We start from the raw sequence: 25234 nt of genomic DNA on the forward strand, positions 1-25234 counted from the left end.
CACCGCCCATCTAAACCCGCACTCAATTTGGTTGGCAGTGACATTGTTATCAATGTACGTTTGAACGCATTAAATAGCAGTTATTTTCATATTTAAGAGTTTGAGTAGGGGTTATAGATAGCTCTAGACGTTGTATAAAAAAATGAGAATTACTTGGCACACAGTAAGAGTTTTTAAATTTTACAAGAGATGATAAAAAACGTCACGTATTTTTTTGAGGAAAGAAAAATTCATTAATACGAAATGAAACTACAAAAACTAGAGAGGGGATATGACGACTATAAAACCCAACTCGCCATGCTTATCCCACACATCCTGTCCTATGTCCATCCTCCAATATCCGAACTTAAAAGGTTAAATTCTACTATTAGTACTTGTACTTTGTAAAAGTTGTAGATTTAATCCTTGTGCTTTAATTTGATCGTTTTTACTCTATATTTTTCAAAATTTAAAATTTCAGTCATAGCCAAACAATAACAGTTAAACTCAATATTAAGTGAAAATTTGCCATTTCCAAAATTTGATAAACCAAACATATTATTATATGTGTAATGTCAAGTAAGCTTGTTATTTCCACATATTGCTCACTAAAAATCCAGTTAATGGATCAATAACTATCATTGGCGTCAAGACTGAAATTTCAAGATTTGAAAAGTATAAGGACTTAGAATGATCTAAATATAGACCAAATCTACAAATGTGTGCATAGTACGTGACTAGTAATTAAATTTAACCAAACGAATTTAACTGTTATTATTTGGGACATGACTAAAATTTTAAATTTCAAAGAGTATAGGGACTAAAGCCAAATTGAAAAGTACATGGGCTAAAATTGATCAAATTAAGTACACAGACTAAATCTACAATTTTCACAAAATACATAAACTAATAGTAGAATTTAACCAACCCAAAATAGGAACAAGTAAACTATGAACAGCCGCCCACTCCTACGAATCAAGGGTATTCTTTTATTTTTATTTTACATAATAATTTATTTGACTCTCTAATTTTATAAAACAAAGTCATTTTGGTCATTCATTTATTTTATTTTTTACCTTTTTAGCCCTTAAACTTATATTTTTTTCAAATTACCCCAAAATAGATGGAAAAGTTAACTTTTTAAACTTTGCTAATGTGCCACACGGGCTGTCACGTGGATGAAACATCGACATTTAATTAATTTTTTAAAATTTTAAAAATTTTTAAAAAATATTTTAAAAATTAAAAATCATTAACATTATTAAAAAAATAAAAAATTTAAAATTTAATTAAGTACTGACATGTCATCCATATAGCAATCCACGTGTATGCCACGTCAGTAACGTTAACAAACATTAACTTTTCCATCTATTTTAAGGCAATTTAACAAAAAAAATGTAAGTTTAAGAACTAAAAGAGACAAAAAATTAAATGAAATGCTAAAATGACTTACGAAAACTATCTTTTCAAGGTTTGTGGTCTCCTATCCAAACAATATCGTCTCCAAAATCTAAACCCGAATCTTCCCTCAAAATACGATATATCTTACCGATGCACACAATATACATATCTTTAACTTGATTGTAATTTTAAAATAATATAAAAATTATATATATTCGGTAGACTATGATCCTTTTTTTTATATATAACGTGAAGGTATATACATATACTTGCTTTCTTTGGCATATCTTTTACTAAAGTTTTACCTTTCGGTTATTTTTTGCTTTAGATTTTTTTCTTCAAAAAACCATGAATTTTACCTAAACAACTAATGCACAATAATAACTAAAATTTGCCGATTAAGTTTTAGTTCGATTGGCATAAGCATTGCTGTTAATGTAGGAGGACATGGGTTCAAGTGCGCTGAAGCATCCTCCTATTTATGGGTTAGGGAGGGATAATGGATAGTTATAGGTATTGTGTCAAAAAGAACAGACATAATCAGAACCTATAATTTCAGTGAACCAAACGCAAATTTATATAAAATGAAAAGGAATTTTTTTATATGACTACACAATAATTAAAATTAATTAAATTTGATAATTTTATTCAAATAAAATAAATATAAACATTTGACCAAGTCAGACTCAAAAGTCAACTGCTAAGTTTTCTCTTTGTCCTTTTATGTACAATTGTTCTCAACATACGAAGAAAATCCTTAACAATTAACACGTGTCAGTTAGGTATTGTAATTTCTTTAAATGATCAAATAAAAATAACAATCAATTTTCATTTAAAAAAAAAACCCTAATTAATTAATATCTTTAATTTGCATTGCAGTCCATGAAATTATCCTATGAGTTTAAAACCAAGTAACCAGGTACCAGTTTGAACCAATAAGCCAAGTTCAGGTACTTAATTGGATAAAAAAAAAACTTGAGTACGAAATTGAACCTTGAAGCCAAGTTTAGGTACCAAATGTATATTTACCCTATTTTTTATTATTGTTAAATTGTTGGTTAGTGGGCAATTTATGTGGTTACCCTTTGTAGTTGATCAAATGCCAAAAACTTAGAATCTTTGATGCTTGAATTATTAAGAATTTAAAGGTTCACAACAATTTCAGAATCAAATCATGGTTTAGGTTTATGTTGCTGAACTTTCTCCTCTCCTCTAGTGCTCCTCAATTCTCTCAGCGCCGCTCTCACGACTCCACCACAGGCTTTTACTCTCAACAAAGCTTGCACTCTTCTGGGTTCTACGTTGCCGCCGCTACCGTCATTGCTGGAACCCCTTTTGCCTTCAGGTTCTTTTTGGGTATGTTCTTATCTGTGTAATTATTTGGTTGTTTGACGGTGGTGATTAGCAGATTTTTTTTGGCTTTTCATGGTGTCCTAGCAATTCGTGTCATCATCTGTATGTGTGCACGAGTCATGACTGAATTTGATTTTCGTATTGCTCAGTGAAGAGTGATGATTTGATTGGACTGAAGACTGGTTTTTAATGGAATTTAGGCAATTGGGTTTTGTTTTTGCGGTTTCATATACATTTTTCATGTCTGTATAAGTATGACTATGTTTGCCTTGTTTCTTGATAAATGGACAGTGTTGGGTTTATGTTAGAATAGTTCAATAGTTTCATTTTCTTGGTTTTTATTACTGTACTATGCAGCTCCTTTGATTCTAATTGCTATTGGTGTAAATGTGTGACATATTTGTGCATAAATTTGACACTGTTAGCCTAGTGGTTGTGCAGCAGTAATCCCAAGGTTTCTCATTGTGATACTGCTGCGCCTGAATATTACATTTGGAGTATACAAAGATTATCCAAAGATGATGCTCTTAAATACACTGTAAATGAGTGTAAGGTTGAGTTAAAGCCTCCTTATTCTGCTTTTGGGTAGAGGCCTTTTGCGATGACGACTTTGAGGTCATTTCTAATGTTCTCTGTTTGAGTTGAGGCCATGTGCTACTAATGTTTCATATATGTATGGTTTGAGACACAATGGCATTTGTAATTGAGCTTGAGATCTTTGGTTGTGAATGAAAGATGCATTTGAATTTGTAAATACCAATGAACCTTGGTTAAAAGTGGATGGCTCAAATACTTTAGGGCAGGTTTGTGTGGGCAGTGTGTTTGTCTACGATTAACGTAAAAATAGTGGTGCCGGTGAGATTAGATATTATAACAATACTATAGTGGGAGACAAAAAGTAAGTTAAACGAACCCCACCGCCCATCCGTTTCTACTTGACAATTGATTCATATATGTATGCTTTGAGACACTTGATCTTGTAATTCAACTCATCTCTCTATTTAGATAACTTTGCGACTAATTCGTGTAACATGAGGTTGTGTAAATTATGGTGTAAAAGCAAGCATATGTATGGACACCTTTAGGGGTGAGTGTTCGATCGAATCGAGTCTAAACGAGTGAAAATTTTTTGAGTTGATCGAGTTGACGAGTCCATTTATCATTCTAACTCAATTTGAAATTTTTTCGAATCAAAGTTTGAGTTAAATTAAAACAATTAAACATGGAAAATTACCATCTTGTTACCATATAAGTAATTCGATTTTAGAGTATATAAATTTGAAATTATATATTTAAAATTCTTTTAAAGTAAAATAAGAGAAAAAAATAAAATCCTTTAGTATAATAAAGTTGAATGGTTAATTTACTTATTGTCCCGAAATTATTATTTTAGAAATTTTAACTTTTTTATATATTCTTTAGAGTTTTTTAGAATTTTTATTTTTAAATTTTATAATTTAAAAAAATATTTGAAATTTTATAAATATTTGGATTTTTAAAATTATTTTGAATTTTTAAAATTTTTAAAATTTTTGTTGATTAAATTTCTAAGATTTATTAGGGTATTTATGTATATGTTTAGGTTCTAGAAATATTTATTATGTATTATAATTAATAAATTCTAAACAATTTGCACATCATCTATGTACTATGCCATAATTGTGGATTTAATCCTCACACTTCATTTGATCAAATTTGACCCTTATTCTTTCTTTAAATTATCAAGTGTTATATAAACTCAAAAGCAAATTAGAAGATTTACAAAAGTTTTTTAGTACTCCCAAATCTTTTAAAAATGTATCTAAGCCAAAACAACGAAGTTTCCCAACAATGTCTCAAGTTACAAGATTATATGTCTCGAGACATGTAAGTTAGTAAGCAAAGCTTTACGTCAAGGGGGCAAAGTCTTGAGACTTGCCATAAAAGTCTCGAGACATAAGACTCTAAGTCTCGAGACAAGCAAGTTAGTAGCTAAAGTTTTGCTCCAAGGGAGCAAAGTCTCAAGACATGCTCTAGGTATCTTGAAACATGTTACTGATGTCTTGAGACATCAGTTATGTGTCTCGAGACATAGACTTGCAAACTGCATTAAATGCGCATAATCAATGCTTCCAAAGGTTAGAAACTCTCTCCAACGACTCTAACATCTCCAAAAAAATGAGAGGATGTAAATATGATCCAAGGACACTCAAATGAAGACAAGAAACAATCTTTCAAAGTTCAAAGAGCAAAAATCCAAATATTTCATTTATTATACTCATTTTCTTGTAAACACTTGTGGGTTTATTTCATAATCGTTCTTTCAAGCGTTAGTTTGTTTTGTTGAGAGCTAAATCATTGTATATTTTCCTTTAAAAGGTACTTCATTCATTCAATTTTTATTTCTCAAACTGTGAGGGTTTACTTAAGGTTTTGGGTAGAAAACCTTAAGGGAAAGTGGTTCTATTCTACCTATTCAAAAGATAGTGTCTTGTAAAGGATATACCTTATCCTTGAAAGATATCAATTCGTGAATTGGAGAAAACCTTTAGTTGTGATAAGTTAAGATAGTGGAGGCAGGCATCTGAGGTTGAAGCACTATAAATTATTTAGTGTATGTTGAAGATAATAATCGACATCAATGATGGTTCTCTATAGACGGTTTCCTAAAATGCGAGTAGAAATTGATGGTTTAACTAAAAAATTACCAACTTTGCATAAAAAATTGAATGAGATGCTTGAGACACAAAAAGCTTTCTTTTACAAAGATGGTTTGAGATATAAGAACTTTCAAAAAGAAAGTTAATTTAAAAACTTCTTTTTCAAACCTAGCTTAATTTATGATGCCTCGTTATCTTGTATCCATTGTTACCAAAAGGGTCTTGATAGGTAAATTTATCCCTGGAAGTCATTTATAGAGGGAAACTTAGTAAAAGTGTACGAATTCTTATAGGAATGAACAAAACCCAAAATGAGAAAATCCTAATGAAGAAGGTTGTTGGAACCGATGGCAAAGGATCTAAGAAAATTTGGGTACAAAAAAAAAATTCCAAAGTTTGATCTTGTGTTTGTTGGAGAGGGAGCATTGCTACAAGGTCAACACTTTAAAGAAGATATCATGATGCTTTGATAGTGGATGACCAAGACACATAACCGAAGACAAAATTCATTTCATGGATCAACGTCGAAAGGTGGATGAAAAGTTACATTTGGTGACAACTTCAAATGACAAATCAAGGGTATCAGTTCCTTTAGTATATATTATTCAACCCTTATTAAAAGTGTGCTTTACATTAGTGGTCTTAAGCATAATCTTCATAGTATTAGTTAACGATATGACAAATGTTGTAAGTACATATTGTTCAGGTCAAATTTGGGCAAAGTTTGGATTGAGTTTAGTATTATTGTTATGTTGTAGTTTTATATGAATTTAATATTTAATATTTAATATTTTATTTTTTAGGTTTTATGAATTTTTTAGGGAAAGAACTTATTATTATTTTTAATTTTCATATATTTTTATTTTTCAAAAATTATTTTTAAAATTTTAACTCAAAATGTTTTTCAATGCTTTTCATTTTCTAACAAAATGACCTTTGACTTCGAGAGAAGTTAAAGGTGGGGAGATTGAAAAAGCTAGGAGACAAGCCATAATAATCATAAATAAATAAATAAAATAAATGTAAAATTTAAAAAATTAATCGAACCAAAATATTTCGGTTAATTTGTTTTTATTTTTATTTTGGTTAAAACAAACATAAAACATATATATAAAAAATGATAATGTTCATTTGACCAAATTATCTCAATTAAAACTACATATAATTTGAATTATTAATTATTAAGTTCAATTAATTACCTGATTTCGAACCGAACTAACCGATAACCGAATTTTCAAAAAATCATTAATTGACCTCCAACCGAATTAGATTGGTTCGATCAATTAATTCGGTTTTAACCGAAAGTTGAACACTTATAAAAATTTAAAGTATATTTATATTAATTTTAATTTAAAATTTAAAATTTATATATTTTTAATTTATTCAAATTTTACATATAAATAACTTTTTTAAGGTTTCCATTTTAGTACTTTCTATTACTATATACTTTTTGTATTTGTGTTACAAGTTATATAATATACAAATATAATAAAATACATTACAAAATTAGAAAATGAGTCGGGTTGGATATAGTTCAAGCTTTCGCCCAACTTAACCCGATCTATTTATTTTGTCTAAACTTTTTTTTTAGGTCTAATATTTTTACCTATAATTCTTCAAGCCTAAGCTCAGTTGCCTCTTGCTAAATCCAAGTTTGCTGCTCCAACCATCAGCGGCCATTAAAGAGAAACAGAGAAGAGAGCAAAAGTGACAGATATTATGAGAATAGAGACATTGAAACATAAGCCATCATTTTTACTTTGTTTTGTTTTTTTTTTTGAGTTCTAATACTTTTTTAAATTTTATTAAAATTTTCATATTTTTTAGAAATTTTCATTTTTGGAATTTTATGTTTTTATAATTTTTAATTAATTTAACTCAAAATGTCATGTCATTGGTGACGTATCATGGCACGTCAAAAGAGCCATCACCTGAGGTGGTATGTTACGTTTGAATATTGACTATTAGTTAACTAACGGTTTCTATCTATTTTAGCCTCATTTGAAATTTTCGAAATTTAAAGACATATTGTTTGATAAACTAAAAGATAAATATCGAAAATTAAATGTTAAAAAATTTAAATATTGAATTTAAATATAAAATGTGTTTGCTTAAAATACAGAATATAATTAAATTGTTTGATAAATGTAATTTTTAAAAATATATATATAGTTTAAAAATAATAGCATGTGGCCGAGTTCATATAAACAAGGTCTTTGAGCCAATCACATTGCAGAAACTAAATCAAAAAGTGAAGAACAAGAAAAAAGGAAAATCCAAAAACAGAAAAAATGAAAAAGGGGAAATTCCCAAATTAGTTGGACTCTCTCTGTCTCATTTGCTTGCTACCCTCTGCATCTTAGGTTCTCTGTCTCATCTCCTTTCCTCAACTTTAATCTCATTTTATTTTTTTAAAATTATTTTCTTTGATTTTAATTTGGAAATGAATTTTTTTTTTTTTTGGTTTTATAAATGCAGATAAGTAAGAGAAAAGATCAGATTTTTCTATTTTAAATAGGGATTTTTTTTGTGTGTGTGGTTTTTGAGAGGATCCATGGCTGCACCACCGGCAAGAGCTCGGGCTGATTATGATTACCTCATTAAGCTTCTTTTGATTGGCGATAGTGGTGAGTTCTTTTAAAGCATTTATTGGGTTAAGCTATAATATTGATTGTTTATACCATTGAAAAATGGAACATGGGTATTGAAAAAGCTTTGATCTTCTTTTATTTTTTATGGTTTTAATTGGTGTTTAGATTTTGTTGTGAAAGAGACTTGGATTCAGTATGGTTTTTGGTTTGAGATTTTATGACTCTGATTATTTATATTGGGTTTGCAATTTTGAGCTTTTCATTAGTTTTAAAGAAATGGCTTTTCTTCATTTTTATTCTGGCCATACTAATTGCTAATTTTTCATAAGCATTAGATATGTTGGGAAATTCAGATTGGAATCATGATGGATGGAACTTTATTTCATTGTAACATAGGAAGTGGCAGATATTTACTGGATTAGCTAAGGTTATATATATATATATATATATATAACATATTGGGATATGACCTATGAATAGTGTGAATGTGAAATTTTTTATTATCATGAGGCTGCTTCTAGGATTCTATAGCAAATGTTTATTAGTTAGCAAGTGTCCTATACCTGCAGAAAGGGGAAAGACCAATTCGGAACTTTTGGTGGGGTAAAAGTTAGGAACATGCTTTTGTTGATTTTCTTAATTGTAGAGTCTTTGATATGTATTCTTGATGCTGAGACTTGCATATGGATCATTTGTTGTGCCGTGCCATAGAAAACTTGATGATAGGAGCTTTAAAACACTATCTGAACCCGATGTAACATAGGAAACAGAATTGCTTTTGTTACATTTGACACTTTTTTGTTGATTTGACGTAGAGAGGCATGCCGTATATGGCTGATCATGCAAGTTAAAGAGAATGATTATGTAATCTCATTCTTGAGCTCAAAATAAGCTGTGGTGCTGAACTGTGGCCAAGCTAACTCAAAAAGCCTTCAACGCTTTTGTTCATTTATATTCACTAAATACCTATATGCAAACATGTATTTAACAGCATGGTTGCATGTGGTAGATATTAGGCTTTCTTTTCTCAAAATGAAACTTCTAACTCCAGCCTAACAATTTGGCTTTATTTTAGTGTGGAATAGCAGTTTTCGTTGTCATCTCATTTCTCTATTTTTAATAGCTGGAACTAACGTGGGCTTATGTGGACCCATGCAAAATGGTTTTATCAGTTCCGGCATTGTAGGTCAATAACATGCTAAGTTTTCTCAAGCTTTGATTTTTCCCGACAGTGATTTTCTCATTTGAATTTATGCAGGTGTGGGGAAGAGTTGTCTGCTTTTACGTTTTTCTGATGGTTCCTTTACTACTAGTTTCATAACAACTATCGGGTTTGTATCCCTAGAAACTCCTGAAAATTACTTGTAAAAGTCATTTTGCAGTTTCTTTTCATTTGGCTTGAGAAGTGTGAATACTAAGAGGAGCATTTAGAGTGTAGCGTTAGAGGGACTTAATAATGTGACTAAAAGTGGAGAACTGAGGATGATTTGCACCATTTGGTTACTACCAAAAAAAACTGCAACATTCTGGGGATGGAATAGAATTTACTATACTGCAATCCTAGCTTTCATCCTCCACTTACTTCTCTACATTGTATTGGTTGAGGCATCTATTCTGCTCATACTTTAAGATTCAGAAGTTTTGATAACTTTGTATAACATTTTCTCTTATTGACCGTTCCATTTTCCTTGGCAGCATTGATTTTAAGATAAGAACCATTGAGCTTGATGGTAAGAGGGTCAAATTGCAAATCTGGGATACAGCTGGTCAAGAGCGATTTCGAACTATTACAACAGGTTTGAATAGGCTTCTGCTGGTTGGATTTATATTTTATTTTCAAATTATTATGACAGAACCGTTCATGCTTCTGCAGCTTACTACCGTGGAGCCATGGGGATTTTGCTGGTTTATGATGTTACTGATGAGTCATCTTTCAACAGTAATTTCCAACTTCATTAATTCTGTATTTGGCATATAGGTGAAATTGTCAAATTAGACATATTCATAAGCCATTGTTGTTGAATGATTTCTGTCATTTGCATGTTCGTCTCCTTCATTGGATTAGGCATGAAAGTAATAGTGGATCCTCCTCATCGCATAGTTGATTCTCCTCATTGCTGCTTTTGTTGGGATGGTTTAGGATTTCTATCTGTTAGAATGGAGTTTCTTACATTGTCTCCTACATCTCTTGTGAGTCTTATAGAGCCAGCTTCTATTCTTTTACAGATATTCGGAATTGGATTCGCAATATTGAACAACATGCTTCAGACAATGTCAACAAGATACTGGTTGGAAATAAGGCTGACATGGATGAGAGCAAAAGGGTAAGACGTTTCCTTACAAGTTTTTACGGAAGATCTTGTTTGTATTGGTGGTTAGATTGTCGGTTCATTAGGTCTCCTTATTCCTCGTACATATATATACGTACATATGAGCCAGACACATTTCTCAAGTACTAGTCGGAATTAATCTCTTCTTTCCCAGGCTGTGCCGACCTCCAAGGGTCAAGCCCTCGCCGATGAGTATGGTATCAAGTTCTTCGAAACTGTAAGTTGCATGGTTGCTGCTGACTTGATCTTTTCTTTTGTAATGCTACTGACCTTTTTTTTTTTTGGCTATTACAAAACAATGGAAATCTGCAGAGTGCAAAGACGAATTTGAATGTGGAGGAGGTTTTCTTTTCAATAGCCACCGACATTAAGCAAAGGCTTACAGAGTCTGATAACAAGGCTGAGGTATTCTCTCTTCTTCGGAATTTTTATTTTTCTTTATTCACCTTGATTAACCCTTCAACCGCTACGTGGTCTCAAAATGACGGATGCCTTGTTTTTACGGTTACAGCCTACTGGACTCAAAATTAATAAGCAAGACTCGGCAGCAGCTAGTCAAGCTGCTCAAAAGTCGGGTTGCTGTGGATAAAGCGAACAAAAAAAGGCCTGCAGATTCGAAATGGAAGGTTCGGCTTCACAGTCACTCTAAATGTAAAACTAATCATAACGACATTATGGGGGTTTGATGTATTTATCTCTTATTTTCTTTCCAACTACCAGGCTTTGCTTCTGAAAGGCAGTTCCTTCTTTCTTTCTTTTTTTCAGTTAATTTGTGGAATTTTATAAGCATATCTTTGATCTTATTGAACTCAAGTGACCCATGTTATGTACTTGTCTTGATATAGATAGATAATCTGAATTCAAGTTTCGGTATAAAGGAGGTCTTAACCTAGGTATAGGGGAAAGGATTCTGATGGCCGGGATTCAATCCCCGAACTTGCTGAATAACACCTCTTAAGGGCGACTGTATGAATCTGAGTTAAGCTCAGGAGATCTTGATTCACTTATGTAATAAGTAGTTTCATGCTCATTATGTCTGTTTTTTCGGAGATGTCATTATCCTCCATGTTTGTAAGATTCTGAGCCATGAGCTTGGCCTAAAGGGTTGGTGCCCTTTGGATTTTCATGTTCAGGGCTTACAGCCTCTGGATATCTTTTCTAAAGATTCATCCTATGCTTTGCTGGTTGTTTGAACTAGACCAGAAATCGGGCGGGGTATTAGTCCAGAGGCATCAGTCTAGTTGACCAGGAACTGGTATGAACCGTTTGAACCCGACTAAAACATTTGGGTTTTTCTTAGTTTTTATACGAATATATTAATTTTTATCCATGTGGATGCCACATTTCGCATTCTAATCGGCTAAAATTTTCACGTGGCATGTTCTTATAGGTGTCACAAGTCAGTCATTTTTCTAAAACCGTTAACATTATTGAATTGAACCAGATAAAAAAATATATATTACTTTGACTACCAAGCTTTTCACACACAAAATGGTAAAAATGGTATATATATATATACACGGTCAAAGCATGCTTTTAAGTCGTTTTTTTACTAACCCTATGTTTGATAAACTGAAAATTAAATGTTGAAAAATAAATACTGAAAAATTAAGGTTTGAATTTAAGTTATAAAATATGTTTGGTATTTTATTTAAAATTAAATATTGAATATAATTAAATTGTTTGATAAAAGATAATATAATCTTAAATGAAATGAAATGAAATAAGGTAAAATAATTATTAAAATTATTTTTTATTAAGTGATAAGTAGGTCTTTATTTACATATCATTTTTTACTTTTTTTAAATAATTATTTTTTAATATTTTATTATATTTCTATAGGATGACCTCACTTGCGGAGTTTAAAATGTAATAATTTATTTTTAAATTATGTATAAGATGATTGGTTCACATTTTTTACCTTCGAGTTGAATTTTAGGATATGTATACGTTGAAATATAGAAATTAAAACTATTTTCAGAATAATATTTTTAAAATTAATTTTTTTTCATTTTAAAATGATGTATAAAATGTGATTCCTCGTATTCACTTATTTGTAACGACTGCATTTCCCTTGAGATCAGACGGTGCTCTGTTCTCTCTTTTCAGCGAACTCTGTACCTCCAACTCTCCCCTTTCTCCTTTCATCTAATCTCTTCTGTTTTCAACATGAATTGTAATGGACAACAGCCTGGCGAAGCGGTCGCGGGGGAGGCCACCCTCCACGTCGTCGTGGCCCTCGGGTTGAGCATCAGCAACAACAACGACCGGCCGGTGATCCCAGACCTCGAGCCCCCCACCGGACCTCCTTGTCCTGCCTTTCTCCAAACCGGAAACACACCTGAGCGTAACGATCCACTCTGGACGACTGGTGTTGCCGGGGCGGAAATGGTGCCTGAGCATGACGTGCAATACGTCTATTCTAGTTTTGAGGCTCTACCCCACGTTACCTCTGTGTTGTATGGCGCTTATTCCGCCTCAGCACCTGCTTTTGCACGGTGTGTACCTGAAAGCGCTTTTGCGTATTATGCTGCCGTTTGCTGCTGGTTTCGTGTACTGCACCTCCAGAAGGGCAATTCTCTCTTTCTTTCACATGACGAAGAGAGGTTTGTTAAGCAAGTCTCTGCGTTACAGCTCCATCCTCCGTTGCTCCTAGCCCACTATCTATCGGAAGTGGGCAACACTCGGGTGCCTTCCGGTCGAGACATCCGGTTCAGACTCCCAAACCGTCCTCCTCAGGAAATCGTACTCAAAACACTCCAGGATGGTTTGGTCGGGTTCCTATCCTTGTTTAGCTGTATACGCTTCTAAAGTCCCGGCTGACCTTGATCCCGGTGAGTATGCGCGTCATTGGGATTTCCCTCAGGAAATCGTACCTGAAGCTCCCGGGGGGGAAGGCCCCTCTCTTTCTCTTCTGGGGTACTCTTACAGATCACGCCTTTCTAGATCACAGAGGCAGTTCTTGGAAGGTTGTAAAGTGTTCGCTGATGAGCCCTTTGAGTCAGCTAATCTTTCCTTTTGCCTCAATTTGAATCTCCTTTACGCTGTGCAGAACGAACTTGATGCAGCTAGTGGGATGAAGACTTCTCCTCTTCCCACTCTTTTGTTAGGGAGCCAGGCACAGTTGGGTCGAGTCTTTTTTGAAGACGAGCTCACTGCAGTAGCGAATAAGGCTGCTGTTTTCAAGTGCGCTTACAAGTTACCAGCTGAAATATCTTTTGCTGCTACAGCCTTTTGTTACCGGGTAGCTCATGACACTGATCAACTGAATGAAATGCTTGTCGATCCACCTTGGGTTGTTTGGAGATTCCGCGTTGGTCAGCGTGAAAACACAATTTATGAGTACGCAATCCGCGCCAACCAATGGAGAGACTATGAGCCTTCTTTTCTCAATCTTTCAGCCTTCACTACTACTTCTTACCTCTTGGAGGCGAGATTACAAGCATTTGAGCGGGCTTTATCAGGGTAATGCTATATTGGTCCTAAGCATGACGCTAAACTGTTAGACTTGCGGATCGAACCTTGTTAGTTCCAAGGTTAAAAAGCTATGACGAGTGTGGAAAGAAACCTTGCATATGAGTTTTTTGGAGAGAGTTTTAGGGTAATTATAAAAGAATTTTATACCTTTTTTATGAGTATTTTGAGTTTTGTATTCGATGTTTTGGGTAATATACAATTATTACATTTAGGTTGATTTTTTTTATATTGTAGTTTCGTTTGTTTATTCATAAGTTTTCGTTCTTTTCCACTTTTATTATCTCGTTGTTTATAAGGGTCAATCCCCAACAAATCCAATTGAGAAAATGTTTTTATTCTTAAATTATGTATTTGTAAGTATTGATACATTGATTCAAATATTCACTCACGTGTGCCGATTGAGTATCAGTTCGTTTGATATGAGCATTGTTATTTATGCAAGAGGATGTGGGTTCAAAGTGCATTTAAATATAATCAAAACTTATAATAAAATTATTCAAAATATATATATCATGTTAGCTTGATATTCATAAATTTACTTGAAGAAACAATTTTAAAATGAATTTATATCGTTAATTAATTGATTTTAAAATAATATATTTGAAGGGTTGGCAGACATCTTGTTTTAAATTTCATATCTAACCACATCAAAAGTTTTTTTCAATTATTGCCTATTTATGTGCGAAATAATTTCAATTTATTATATTTCACCCTCATAAATAAAAATATAAGTTAAAAGAATAAGATGTAAATATAATTCTATATTGATTATGCATCAGATTTTGATTGGATATATAAATCCTTTTCCATATTATCATTAAATTTATGGCAAAAGAAAGAATTTTTTTTCCTTAGAAAAAATGAAATTTTATCAAACATACAAAATTTGATGGTACGAGAGTCAGTGTAATAGAAAACAATATGCATGAAATAACACCACTAAAAACACTTGAGAATTAAAGAGTGGATTTAACCAAAATCGATGACTACATTTTAGCAACCAAAATTGTTTCTAAATGCTAAGAAATAGTTAATATCACACCGATGGATGCATCATTTGGGTTTTTTTTTTAAATTGGTGTATACCAATATCTATTTATTTAGGTGAATTATTTGAATTTATCAAAATTTTTAAAAAAAATAATTTACAAAAATTAAATAAACTATATTAAATAAATTTTAAATATAAAATATTCATACACCAACAATGCAAATTTATCAAAATGATAAAAGGATTAAAATTTTATTTTATAATTTTTTTTAATATTATTCGTGCACTAGTTGGTGCATAATGTTTCAGAAAGTGCAGCCAAAACTGGAGGGAAAAGAATGTTGCGATTTATATAAACTGGAAAAGGGACTTGTTTCTGCTGGCTCCCAAGACAAATTATTAGTCCGGTCCATTCAATATGTCTATTTTTTTTTTAACAATCTCATTATAAGTTTTGATAATATTTATTTATTTTACACAATACCTAAAACTATCCACCAATCGAAGTAAGACTCTATATATATACGCCAAATTGCTTGACTCATGTTGGCAATACATATAAAACATCCGTATAATCCAGCATGTTACTCATATCATATGCTGGGGAATAGAAAGACATACTTAGAACATGCTCAGCTCTTGCGCAAATAAGAGAGAGAACTAGGCCTGATTCAGTCATAGGTTAAAAGATCATCCTTATCCTACATACCAATTATAGAATGTCAGAAATGCAGATTGGTCCATCACATACTAGGAGATCAACAACATAAAATAGCAAAGATTGCGACAACTCAATAGGCCATGCTAGAATGAGGCAGACCATTCACATACTATGCGGCACAAACGCCACTCCAACTGAGGGCCTTTGCATCATTTACTTGCCCTAGTTTGGACGAAGTCGACAAGAGACATTGTAAAATGAATGCTTTGCCCAACATGATGGACAATATGCAGAAACTCTAGATTTCAATCATAAACATTTAGAAAAGCTAGATTCTATGATTGATCAAAATATAAAGGTCACATTTAGAAAGTTTCAGAAACCCATGATAACTGTTCAAATCCATTTACCCAGCTTAATTAAATTCCCAAAACATGTCTATAATTTAGTATAAGATGCATACTGCTCTGCCCAAATCTGACTTGCCTCACAAGCTTCGAAAGGCAGTCTTCATCTCAAGATGACACAACAGCATTGTCCTTTCCATAGATACGCTGAAGTTCGCGGGTGGCAGCTTGATATGATGCTGAGAAAAAAAGGAAGAAGGAATTTGAGAGAGAGAATTTACGAAATGGACCTTTCAGGTAAGCATCGTGACAGTCAACCGAAACAATCATATTACCTTTCCAGATGCGAAAGTTCTTCTGATTGATTTGAGACCCTGTCACATTTTGAATTACATCAAAAAGCTTCTCCTGTGGAGTGTTCTTGAGCTCTTGAACAACAGCATAGATGGTCTTTCCATTCTCAAAGTAAATATGATTGTTGGGATGTTTGGTCTTGCAATTAGCATGGTGCTCAAACTCATATGCATTCAAAGCCTGCAAAATAAGGCAACGGTACTCGAATTCAACAATCTTGTTGGTATCTTAAACACTGAAAAGCAGTGTCACTATTTGAGTTGCTTACTTTCTTAAAGTTGCAGTCTTTACAGCCACACATATACCCAGTCCCCTGTATGTAACCTTTAAGACTTTTCTGCAAAGGATAAAGTTACGTTGCATAAGTGAATTCCATGGTGAAAAAGTTCAAGCATAGGAAATAACTCACCTCCCGCGACCAGGAAACATACTTCACAACAACCCCATCAAGCATACCAGTTGACAACAAACTTTTGACATTGGAAGGGAAATTGTTGGGAGAAGCCTTTTTAGCTGTCTTTGTTTCTTTCTGCTTTGGGTTGGTATCAGTTCTACTAATATTTTTAGGGGCAGTATTTACATTTGATGCTGGATTCGATTCAATTAACTCTACCTGGCTAGGCACTTCTGAAGCTTGTACTGAACTCTGATTATTCATCAACAAGTCATAGCCACTAATAATATTGCCAGAGGGATTTGTCTCAGGTTCATCATTGAAGCTGCCGAAAGATATGGTATTGCTCTCACCCTTGTTGTAGTTTTGATGCATAGATAGAATACTGGACTCTCCTTTATCTTGTGTAGGAGCAATTGCTGTGATGCTACACTCTGCCTTATGATAGGATCGTTGCATTGGTATATTATCATCTTCCTTATCAAAAGAGGGTACCATTGAAATCAGATTCCCATTTGGTTGGCCATATGCAGAGGAAATGAAATTTCCCTGCCCCTTACCATAGGAAGGGCTCAATGAAGTTAAATTGGCATCTCCCTTGTCATATGACTGACCCATTGAAATAAAATTGCCATCTTCCTTGTCGAAAGGCAGACCTACTGACAAGATACTCTCATTTCCCTTGTTGTAATTGTGGCCCATTGATATGAAGTCACCAGCTCTCTTGTTAAAGGTGTGCCCCATTGAAATAAAATTGCCATCTTCCTTTGTAAATGTGGGGCCCATTGAGATGGTATTTTCATCTCCGCTACCATAAGGAAGGTCCAGCGATATAGCATTGTTACAACTTGTACTGTAAGCAGTAGACATTGAAACCAAGCTATTAACACCCCTACTATATGGGTGTCCCATGGATGCTTGCATGCCATTGCTGGAATCCTTAACTTGGTTAATTTTAACTTTCCTTATTCCTCCAAAATTGAGACACGAGGCATCTTCACCGGTATGAGATATAGACAAACCCATTGATGAGCTATTAACATATTGATCCTCAAAATCCTTTCTTCCCATATTCATGTTTCCACTATCAATAGAAGAAATGTTCCTATCAACCAGGTTGACAGTTTGCATAGGCTCAGATCCAAATAGGCGGTCACTGAATTGACCAGAAACTGACTGAAAGGAAGCAGTGTGCCAAGGAGAAACATTGATGTCTGCAATTCCTGAAACTGGCCGGTTGTCAACCGATTCTATAGCTTGCTTCTTGTTGCTGAACAAATCTGGTGCAGCAGCATCGGTAAACCAGTCATGACCACGCTTTGGTTCAGATCTTGAAGAATTATCATAATTCATGTCTCCATCAGTTAGACATGCATCATCTCTTGGCATCCAAAAACCTTTTTGCTGGAAAGACTGCCCAAAATCAATAATACAAAGAATAAAGCGTAAAATTCAAGGCATTTTTCACCATACGATAACAAAGAGGTTAACCACACATTAATTCTATTGGCAACTTTATTGATATAGAGAAAGTTTTAGATTCATATAGTTTCTTCTCGGATCAAGTTTCTCATCAGAGTATTTGGATCAAAAGTATGTCACCCAAACGAGTAGGATGGAATATTACTAATAAAAATAAAAATAAAAATCTAAAGTAACAAAATATCAAACGTTACAAATCAAATACCTTGCAAGTTAGAAGCTCAATACGTAACCCTGCAACATTCAGTTACTTCTATTTGTTTTTTCCTTTTATCTTAATATGTTATCTAAGAGCAAGCAGATGCAAGGCAAGTACAAGAATAATTTGTAACAGACAAGTAGCACGAACAGAAGGCACTCTAGCTCATTCATGTGAATTATCAACCTTTTTTGTTATTTCATGTCTAGAAGCTTAGGCATAAGGATGAAGATGAAATAATGACAGAACTAACCAAAAGAATGACATATGTTAATACGATAATGATTGTACTTCTGGATGTTATGAATATATGCACCAGATCCTAGAATTGAAATGAGAACCATTTTAAGTTTTGAAAAGCATGGGCAAATGCCCATGAATTAATATCTGTTATTTTGTATATTTTTCTGATGAGCAATAAAATGATAAGAGAAAAAAGATCATTTCTGTGGGTGGTCAAGGAAAAACTAAAAAGAAATCTTATTTATTAAGGTGTTGTTTTGGTACAATTTCATTGCATTTGTACCACGTTCCACTTCAATATTTGAAGAATAGTAGAGCAAAAATTTCAGTTGACATAACAAATAAATTAATGGACCTCATCGACTGACCGACCAATCAATCCATCCATCCATCTATCTAGCTATATATTTGATTATGCTAAAGTCTATAATAACGACATATCTTTTACATAAAAATGCTCAAAAGAAATTAAGGGATCTCATTGATCTATTTGATTATGTTAAAGTTTAAATAATGACAAAAATCTTTCTGTTTTAGAAGGATACTACACCGTAAACGGCCAATTGACTCTCGCACCACCATCCAATGCATATCAAAAGGGAAACATGCAGAAAAACTAGCAGCTCGTAAATGCAAGTGGTTTCAATCAGCATATCAATAAGGTGCCAGAAACTGCTAGCGGAGAACTTCAAAAATTGTTTAACCAAATATATATCACCATGTCAAGACATTTAAATTACTCAATTCCAACATAATGGACCTGCACATAAGTCACCTTATCTTCGTACATATGGCACATAATATTTAAACTTAGAAAATAATATATTCAGTAATATCTGCATCAATGTGCTACTTGTGCAGTACAATTAGGTAGATTACAAAACTTGAATTCCACAAAGCAGCTAAATAACGGAAGCTAAAATCGATCAACACATACGCATCTCTTAGATATTTTATCAGTAACGACAACTTTCGTTAAGACCTTTAAATTCCTTACAGCTCCAAAATAATGGAATCGAACGTTAATCACAATAACCACGTATCTGAGGCATGTGATCATAATACATTCAAATTTCTTCAAAGTTCCAACATAATGGAACTTGAATTCCTCAAAGCTACTAAATAACGGAAGCTAAAATCAATCATCACATATGCATCTCTTAGATATTTTATCGGTAACAACAACGTTCCTTAAGACATTTAGGTTCCTTACAGCTCCAAAATAATGCAATCTAAAACTAATCACCATAACTCACCAGAACCATGTATCCAAGGCATGTGATAATAATACATTCAAATCTCTTCAAAGTTCCAACATAAGGGAACCAAATACAAATCAACATGCTCATATTTAAGGCAAATAATTATCACGATTACTGTTTTTAGAACATTTAAATTCCTCGAAACTTCAACATATTGCATCCTAACATAAATCAGCAAATAAACATATCTAAAGCACAACAACATCCTGATGACATTTATTTATACATTTTTTATTTCTTGCACCAAATCTTTAGCTGTAATAAAAAAGTTACATTCAACTAATAATATTCAAATTAGTGCAGCAAATTAAAAATTCTCCACGTAAGCACTTTAACTCATTTAAACCATAATCAAATCAAGCACAAATTAAAATGGATCCAAGAACACCAAACAAAAATGAAATCTTAAAAAAAAGCACTCCTAAAAAGGAAAAAAAGGCCAGAAGAAAGAGATTCAAAATCATTAACAAGAAAGAGCCGGAACTTAAACAAAACAATTGCATGCAATAAAAAAGGCTACAATAACTGCTAGGATCATACCATTTCTCGCCAATCTCTCAACGCAATTAGCAAGTTAATAACTCTCTTGCAATTAAACTCGTCTTCACTCAATCCAAAAACAAGCTTCTTCCACCTTCCATAAAAACCTTGAAAAGATCAAACAAAAAATAATCAAATCAATCGAGTTTTAATCACAAATTGTACATGCATTAATTGAAAATTCACATTTTCCATATTCAGAGAAACTAATAAATATTTTTCTTCTTTTCCACTGTAATTTACAGGGAAGAATTTAAACAGGCCTTTCCGAGCAATGGCGAAAACAAAAAACCTAGAAATTAAAAATAAACGAAATAGCTTATTTAATACCTTTTCCGGAAAGATCGCCGGTTAGAATTCCCGGCGAGAACTTGCCGGGGAAATTCAACCAAAGTTCCTCTGTAAAATAATTTTAATATTTTATTATATTTCTTTTTTTCCTAATTCATTTGAAGTGAAAGAAGTAGAGTAGAATTATACACTGAGAAAGCAACTGAAGGCTTTCAAACCTTTAAATATTGAGCAGAAGAAAGAACCTATAACCTCCACCGCGGCAGCATTTTCGATTATGGACCTTTTTAATCTCCGTCGTACATCTCGAGGTGAAGACTTGTAGTGGGCCCCACATGATAAAAAGGCCTATCTCGACCGTTAAATATGCCTTCCACAAACTGGCTTCGCTTCGTAATGAAACCCCCGTTCAAGTTTTCTGAAAACGGCTGATTTTGTAATGCAAAAGGTTGTCTTCCACGTGGCATTTCCTGATTGGTTTACACCTGTCATTGTCTTAGAAGCGGGAAATTGTCTGTGGTTAAGAGTAGGGAAGAAGGTTTGATATGTATACGTGGACCAATCAGAGCTTGCCATGTCATCCCTGGGAAGACAAGTTGGTTAACATTGGGGGTAGGTAAGTATCAAATTAATGGTGCTTTGTTATCCTTAATTAAGTTGTTGTTCATAAATTCTTGCCACAAAACTTGCCAAATAGTATCTCATTGGATTTTTTTATTATTTCATTTTGAGTATTTTTTTCACCATAACGGATATAATTTAACTACCAATGAGATTTTGACACAGTTGAAAAGACGAATGCATTGGGTTTTGAGTATTTAAGTTCGAAATCTACTATATGTGCAATTAAATATATGAGTGTCCGAGTCAAACCATAAGTTATTGTCATGTGTGAGTTTTAGTCCGACTAATTAGTTCATAGTCGCAAAACCTTAACAACAATGTGACTAATGCAACTCGTATCCAGGCTACACCTGGAACGGTGAACATCCTGACTATCATGCCAACACACGGAATTCATAAATACATATATTTTAATTATACATAATATGATATGAGTATTATGAAAATAAGAAATCTATCATATCACCATCAAACAATGAATATTAAGTTTGTTTGATAAGAAAGTGATTGCATTTAACACCATTCATATACACATAATCTATGATTGAAATCAAAATCTTTGTACAACATTAGCACATGACATGTTGGAACATAATGTTCATCTTAAATCACTAAACAATGAACCTGAATGGGTTTGTAATAAATTGTTTCATGGAATTAAAGGGCAACAAAATTCTATGAAATTTGGATATAAATGCTTGCTTTTATGATGATTTTTATCATCTTGTTGGCCACTTTAGAAATGATGTGAAACCAATAAATATACTTAAAACCCCATTAATTTTGACAGATCATTTTCCTCTCTATATAAAGTAAAATGTATGGAGTCAATTAATTAAGTTGGCAAAAATAGTTAAAAAGAAGAATCTCTCCCCATTTGGCATTTGAATATTAGGTACTTAAATGAAAGCATTCATTTTTTAGGAATCAAGTTTTCCATATTTGAGTTTATATACTAAATATTGCTTCTTCAATTCAAAGACCGCTAGTTTATTCCTTAAAATGCTTTTTTTTTTCCTTTTAATTTCATTTATGGGGGAAAATACGAAGGGTTCTTTTGGATGGGTTGAACGTTTATCTGTTATTAGTGTAAAAACAGTGGTAGCGGTGAGATTAGATACTGTAATTATACTGTAACGTGAGACAAAAAGAAAGCTAAATACACTGCACTGGAGGTAAACACCCATCCAAAGGAACCCGAAGGAAATGATTGTAATTATACATGTATGACATATGTGAATAATAATTATAATTAGTGAGTTTCATTGAATTGAGTGCAACTGAAGCACCCTAATTATACTCTTTAATCTTAAAAAGGATTGAATCTTCACAGAATTACACTGGTAATTAGCCATGACGACTCCATTTTTTTAAGTTATGTTCGGATAGAGGAATCGGATAAAAATGTAGCTATAAAAATAGTAACTACACCCTCTTGTAATTATAAGAAATTTTAATTCCTGAACAATTTTACATGATAAAATGTAATTACATTGTAATTTTCTATGTCATGTTGATAATATAAATTATAATTACACAACTATATAATTTTAAGTTCTAAATTTTTTTATTAATTATAATAAAAATTATCAATAATATTAGATAAAAAAATTCTCTAAATAAGTAATAAAATTTAAAATCAAAACATCATTTTAGTCCAAGAAAATATTCGATTTTAACTAGAAAAACAAGAATTTTATGCAATTTTATCTAATGTTGGTCTATTAACTTTTTTTTGTGCGAATTATAAGAAAAGGGTAAAGCCCTAACTGCAACATAACTAGTGCGACTCGAATCTAGACGGCACCTGAAGTGATGAACACTCTAACTATCAGGTCAGCACACAAGGCTCGATCTATTATCTTTTTAGCATTAAACATATATTCGTTCCATGTATTTATTTTATCAACGACTTATATTTATTTATGTTAGTTGTAGTAGAAAAAGTAATAAAAAATTGAATTAATACTAAACGGAATAATACTTTGAACTAAATAAATATTTTACATTTAATTTTGAAGGAAGCCATTAATTTTAATTTTTAAAAGGTACAAAATAAATTTAAGACATTAATTTAAGGCCTTTTCAGCAAACAAAAAGTTCGTAGCTGATTATTTTTATATGGTCCAATTGTACAAAAATAAATGTAAGTCCTTGATAAAGGCCCACTTTAAAGCATGTTTGTTGTATTTATAATCCAAAGTCATAGTATCAATGGCGGAACCAGGGGTTAGCAAGAGTCGGTCTTTCCTAAAATGGGAAATTTTTTATTTAGGTTTTTTTATAATTTATAAATTTTTAATTAGTAATGAAAAAATTGCACTTTGTCTCCTCCAAAATGATAAAAATTCGATTTAATCTTTTAAAAATTATAAAGATATAGACTATCAAAAAATCAATTCATCTATATAATAACTCCGTAAATATTTATTTACTGGCTTGATTTAAGAAAATAGGGTCCTAAAACCGTATTTTTCAACATCACTTACTTTCGGATCGTTATAGCTCCTTTCTATTAACAAATTGGTTGATGTCTCTACTAGATACCAATTCTTAAGCTTATTGACACCTTTCAAGCTACAACCAAATATACATGGGCTTTGAGGATTAAGAAGAAAAAAAAAAAACCTCATTTTTCACTAAAGCTGGTACATATTGCCTCATGGTAATGCTTAGTGCGACATATTAGAGACCTACGTGCTAGATATTCAAGGATCAAATAAGTTGGTCTGCGGAGATGTATCCATATGACACAATAGTAAATAGTTGATCCATATGACAACATATTGTTAATCTAAAGGCAACATTCTTAATGATGTGCAAATATACCATGCGTTAGAATCCAACAAAAATGTTCCTCCAATGTAATGATAAGTTAATCCTTAAATTTCATTATTTCACACAAAAGAATATAAGTGTGTTGAGTGTTTCGTGAGTATGGAGGCCAATTTCCCTATTTATATGGCACAATTCCTGAATGTGACGTATTAAGTAGGTTTCTATGCATGTCAACACGTATTCTATTCTAGGGTCAACACGTAGCCCTTGAGTATGGGTTCCATGATGGCGCGAACTCATTAGGTGCGAACTCATACAAGTGAATTTTATGGTTTGACTACTAAAGTAAAGAGGCTCAGGTTGGGAATGACGAACACCATAACAAAGTGAAATAAGATAAAGTACATCCTATCTTGGACATGAAAGTCCCCACAACAGCCAAGGAACTACAACAACTAACAGAGTGTGTTGATGGCCTTTACATATTCATTTGTGGGGAAATGCCTACCATTCTTTAGCTTCTATAAGCTGTTGTTAAACTCAAATGGAACGAAGAATATCACAAAGCATTTGACGATTTGAAAACTTTCCTTCATTTGACACCCATGTTGGCCACACTAAGCCTTGATGAGTATCTTACTGTTGCAAATAATTTATGCTAATGGTGATTAGAGAATATAACAAATAATTGTGGGTATTTTAGTCAATTTAAAATTTTTGACACAATATCTAAATTACCTCTCACCCATAAATCGAAGGATAAAATATAATTTTTGGGCCAAAAACTAACAGCCTTAATCCAAAAACATCAATGCAGGAAAAACAACAAAACACTTATTCCAATTCGAAAATGAATTGTCACGCATTTCAAGATTTTCTAGAAAACTCATTAATTCTCTATTGTCGGTTATAGTTCTCCGAAGCTCACGATTAGTCTTCTCCAAGATCACCATCCATCGTTCTCCTCGATCTTCAAAAATCCTAAAATACTTTAAGTATATTCAAATTTGCATCCTCGTTATTATTACAACATCAAATATGTCAATACTCAATTCGCAATTCAAATAAATAAGTCTTATACAAACTAATAGTGGGAAAAAGGTTAACTTACCGATATTAACCCTAGTCCCTAGCTATCTGATAATAAATTTTTAGGCTCATTAATAAGGAAAAAAACAAAGGTGATCTAACATTGAAACGTGAAGAACTGAACAAAGTTAATATCTATAAAAAAAATAGCGTCAGCCTTAGATCATGTTGATGTAATAAATAACCAAAAAATTATAAGAAAATATTAA

General features: G+C 32.6%; 2 protein-coding genes and 1 long non-coding RNA gene across 4 annotated transcripts; 2 read left to right on the forward strand and 1 right to left on the reverse strand.

Annotated features, from left to right (window-relative positions):
- Window positions 1-2452: 2452 nt before the first annotated feature.
- LOC105782303 (uncharacterized) lies at window positions 2453-3754 on the forward strand. Its single transcript, XR_008192650.1, has 2 exons — window positions 2453-2736; window positions 3175-3754. It is a non-coding gene; the product is annotated as an uncharacterized LOC105782303 (long non-coding RNA).
- Window positions 3755-7587: 3833 nt separating this feature from the next.
- On the forward strand, window positions 7588-11170 carry LOC105782301 (ras-related protein RABE1c). Its single transcript, XM_012606968.2, has 9 exons — window positions 7588-7735; window positions 7851-7999; window positions 9222-9294; window positions 9659-9759; window positions 9837-9902; window positions 10190-10287; window positions 10448-10510; window positions 10606-10698; window positions 10805-11170. The coding sequence occupies exons 2-9, from the start codon at window positions 7927-7929 to the stop codon at window positions 10880-10882; spliced, it is 645 nt and encodes a 214-aa protein (XP_012462422.1). The 5' UTR covers window positions 7588-7735; window positions 7851-7926; the 3' UTR covers window positions 10883-11170.
- Window positions 11171-15740: 4570 nt separating this feature from the next.
- LOC105783374 (uncharacterized) lies at window positions 15741-20739 on the reverse strand. Of its 2 annotated transcripts, none has more exons than XM_012608782.2 (6): window positions 20574-20739; window positions 20244-20350; window positions 16533-17921; window positions 16392-16460; window positions 16105-16303; window positions 15741-16008 (listed from the first exon to the last, which is right to left on the reverse strand). In XM_012608782.2, the coding sequence occupies exons 2-6, from the start codon at window positions 20244-20246 to the stop codon at window positions 15938-15940; spliced, it is 1731 nt and encodes a 576-aa protein (XP_012464236.1). In that variant the 5' UTR covers window positions 20247-20350; window positions 20574-20739; the 3' UTR covers window positions 15741-15937. The 2 variants fall into 2 exon arrangements, with proteins under 2 accessions (XP_012464236.1, XP_012464235.1); XM_012608781.2 differs by having other exon boundaries at window positions 16533-17930.
- Between the last annotated feature and the right edge of the window lie 4495 nt (window positions 20740-25234).

Source organism: Gossypium raimondii, chromosome 13 (genome assembly GCF_025698545.1).
Source record: "Gossypium raimondii isolate GPD5lz chromosome 13, ASM2569854v1, whole genome shotgun sequence".
NCBI lineage: Eukaryota > Viridiplantae > Streptophyta > Magnoliopsida > Malvales > Malvaceae > Gossypium > Gossypium raimondii.

Bases quoted from the DNA above. Each gene is read 5' to 3' on its own strand.
- LOC105782301 (XM_012606968.2), top strand. From the start codon at position 7,927: ATGGCTGCACCACCGGCAAGAGCTCGGGCTGATTATGATTACCTCATT. The intron at 9,903-10,189 runs GTAATTTCCAAC...ATTCTTTTACAG, and splicing joins TGATGAGTCATCTTTCAACA to ATATTCGGAATTGGATTCGC. The intron at 10,699-10,804 runs GTATTCTCTCTT...TTACGGTTACAG, and splicing joins AGTCTGATAACAAGGCTGAG to CCTACTGGACTCAAAATTAA.
- LOC105783374 (XM_012608781.2), bottom strand. The intron at 16,304-16,391 runs GTAAGCAACTCA...CTTATTTTGCAG, and splicing joins AAGACTGCAACTTTAAGAAA to GCTTTGAATGCATATGAGTT. The intron at 16,009-16,104 runs GTAATATGATTG...TTTTTTTCTCAG, and splicing joins GAACTTTCGCATCTGGAAAG to CATCATATCAAGCTGCCACC.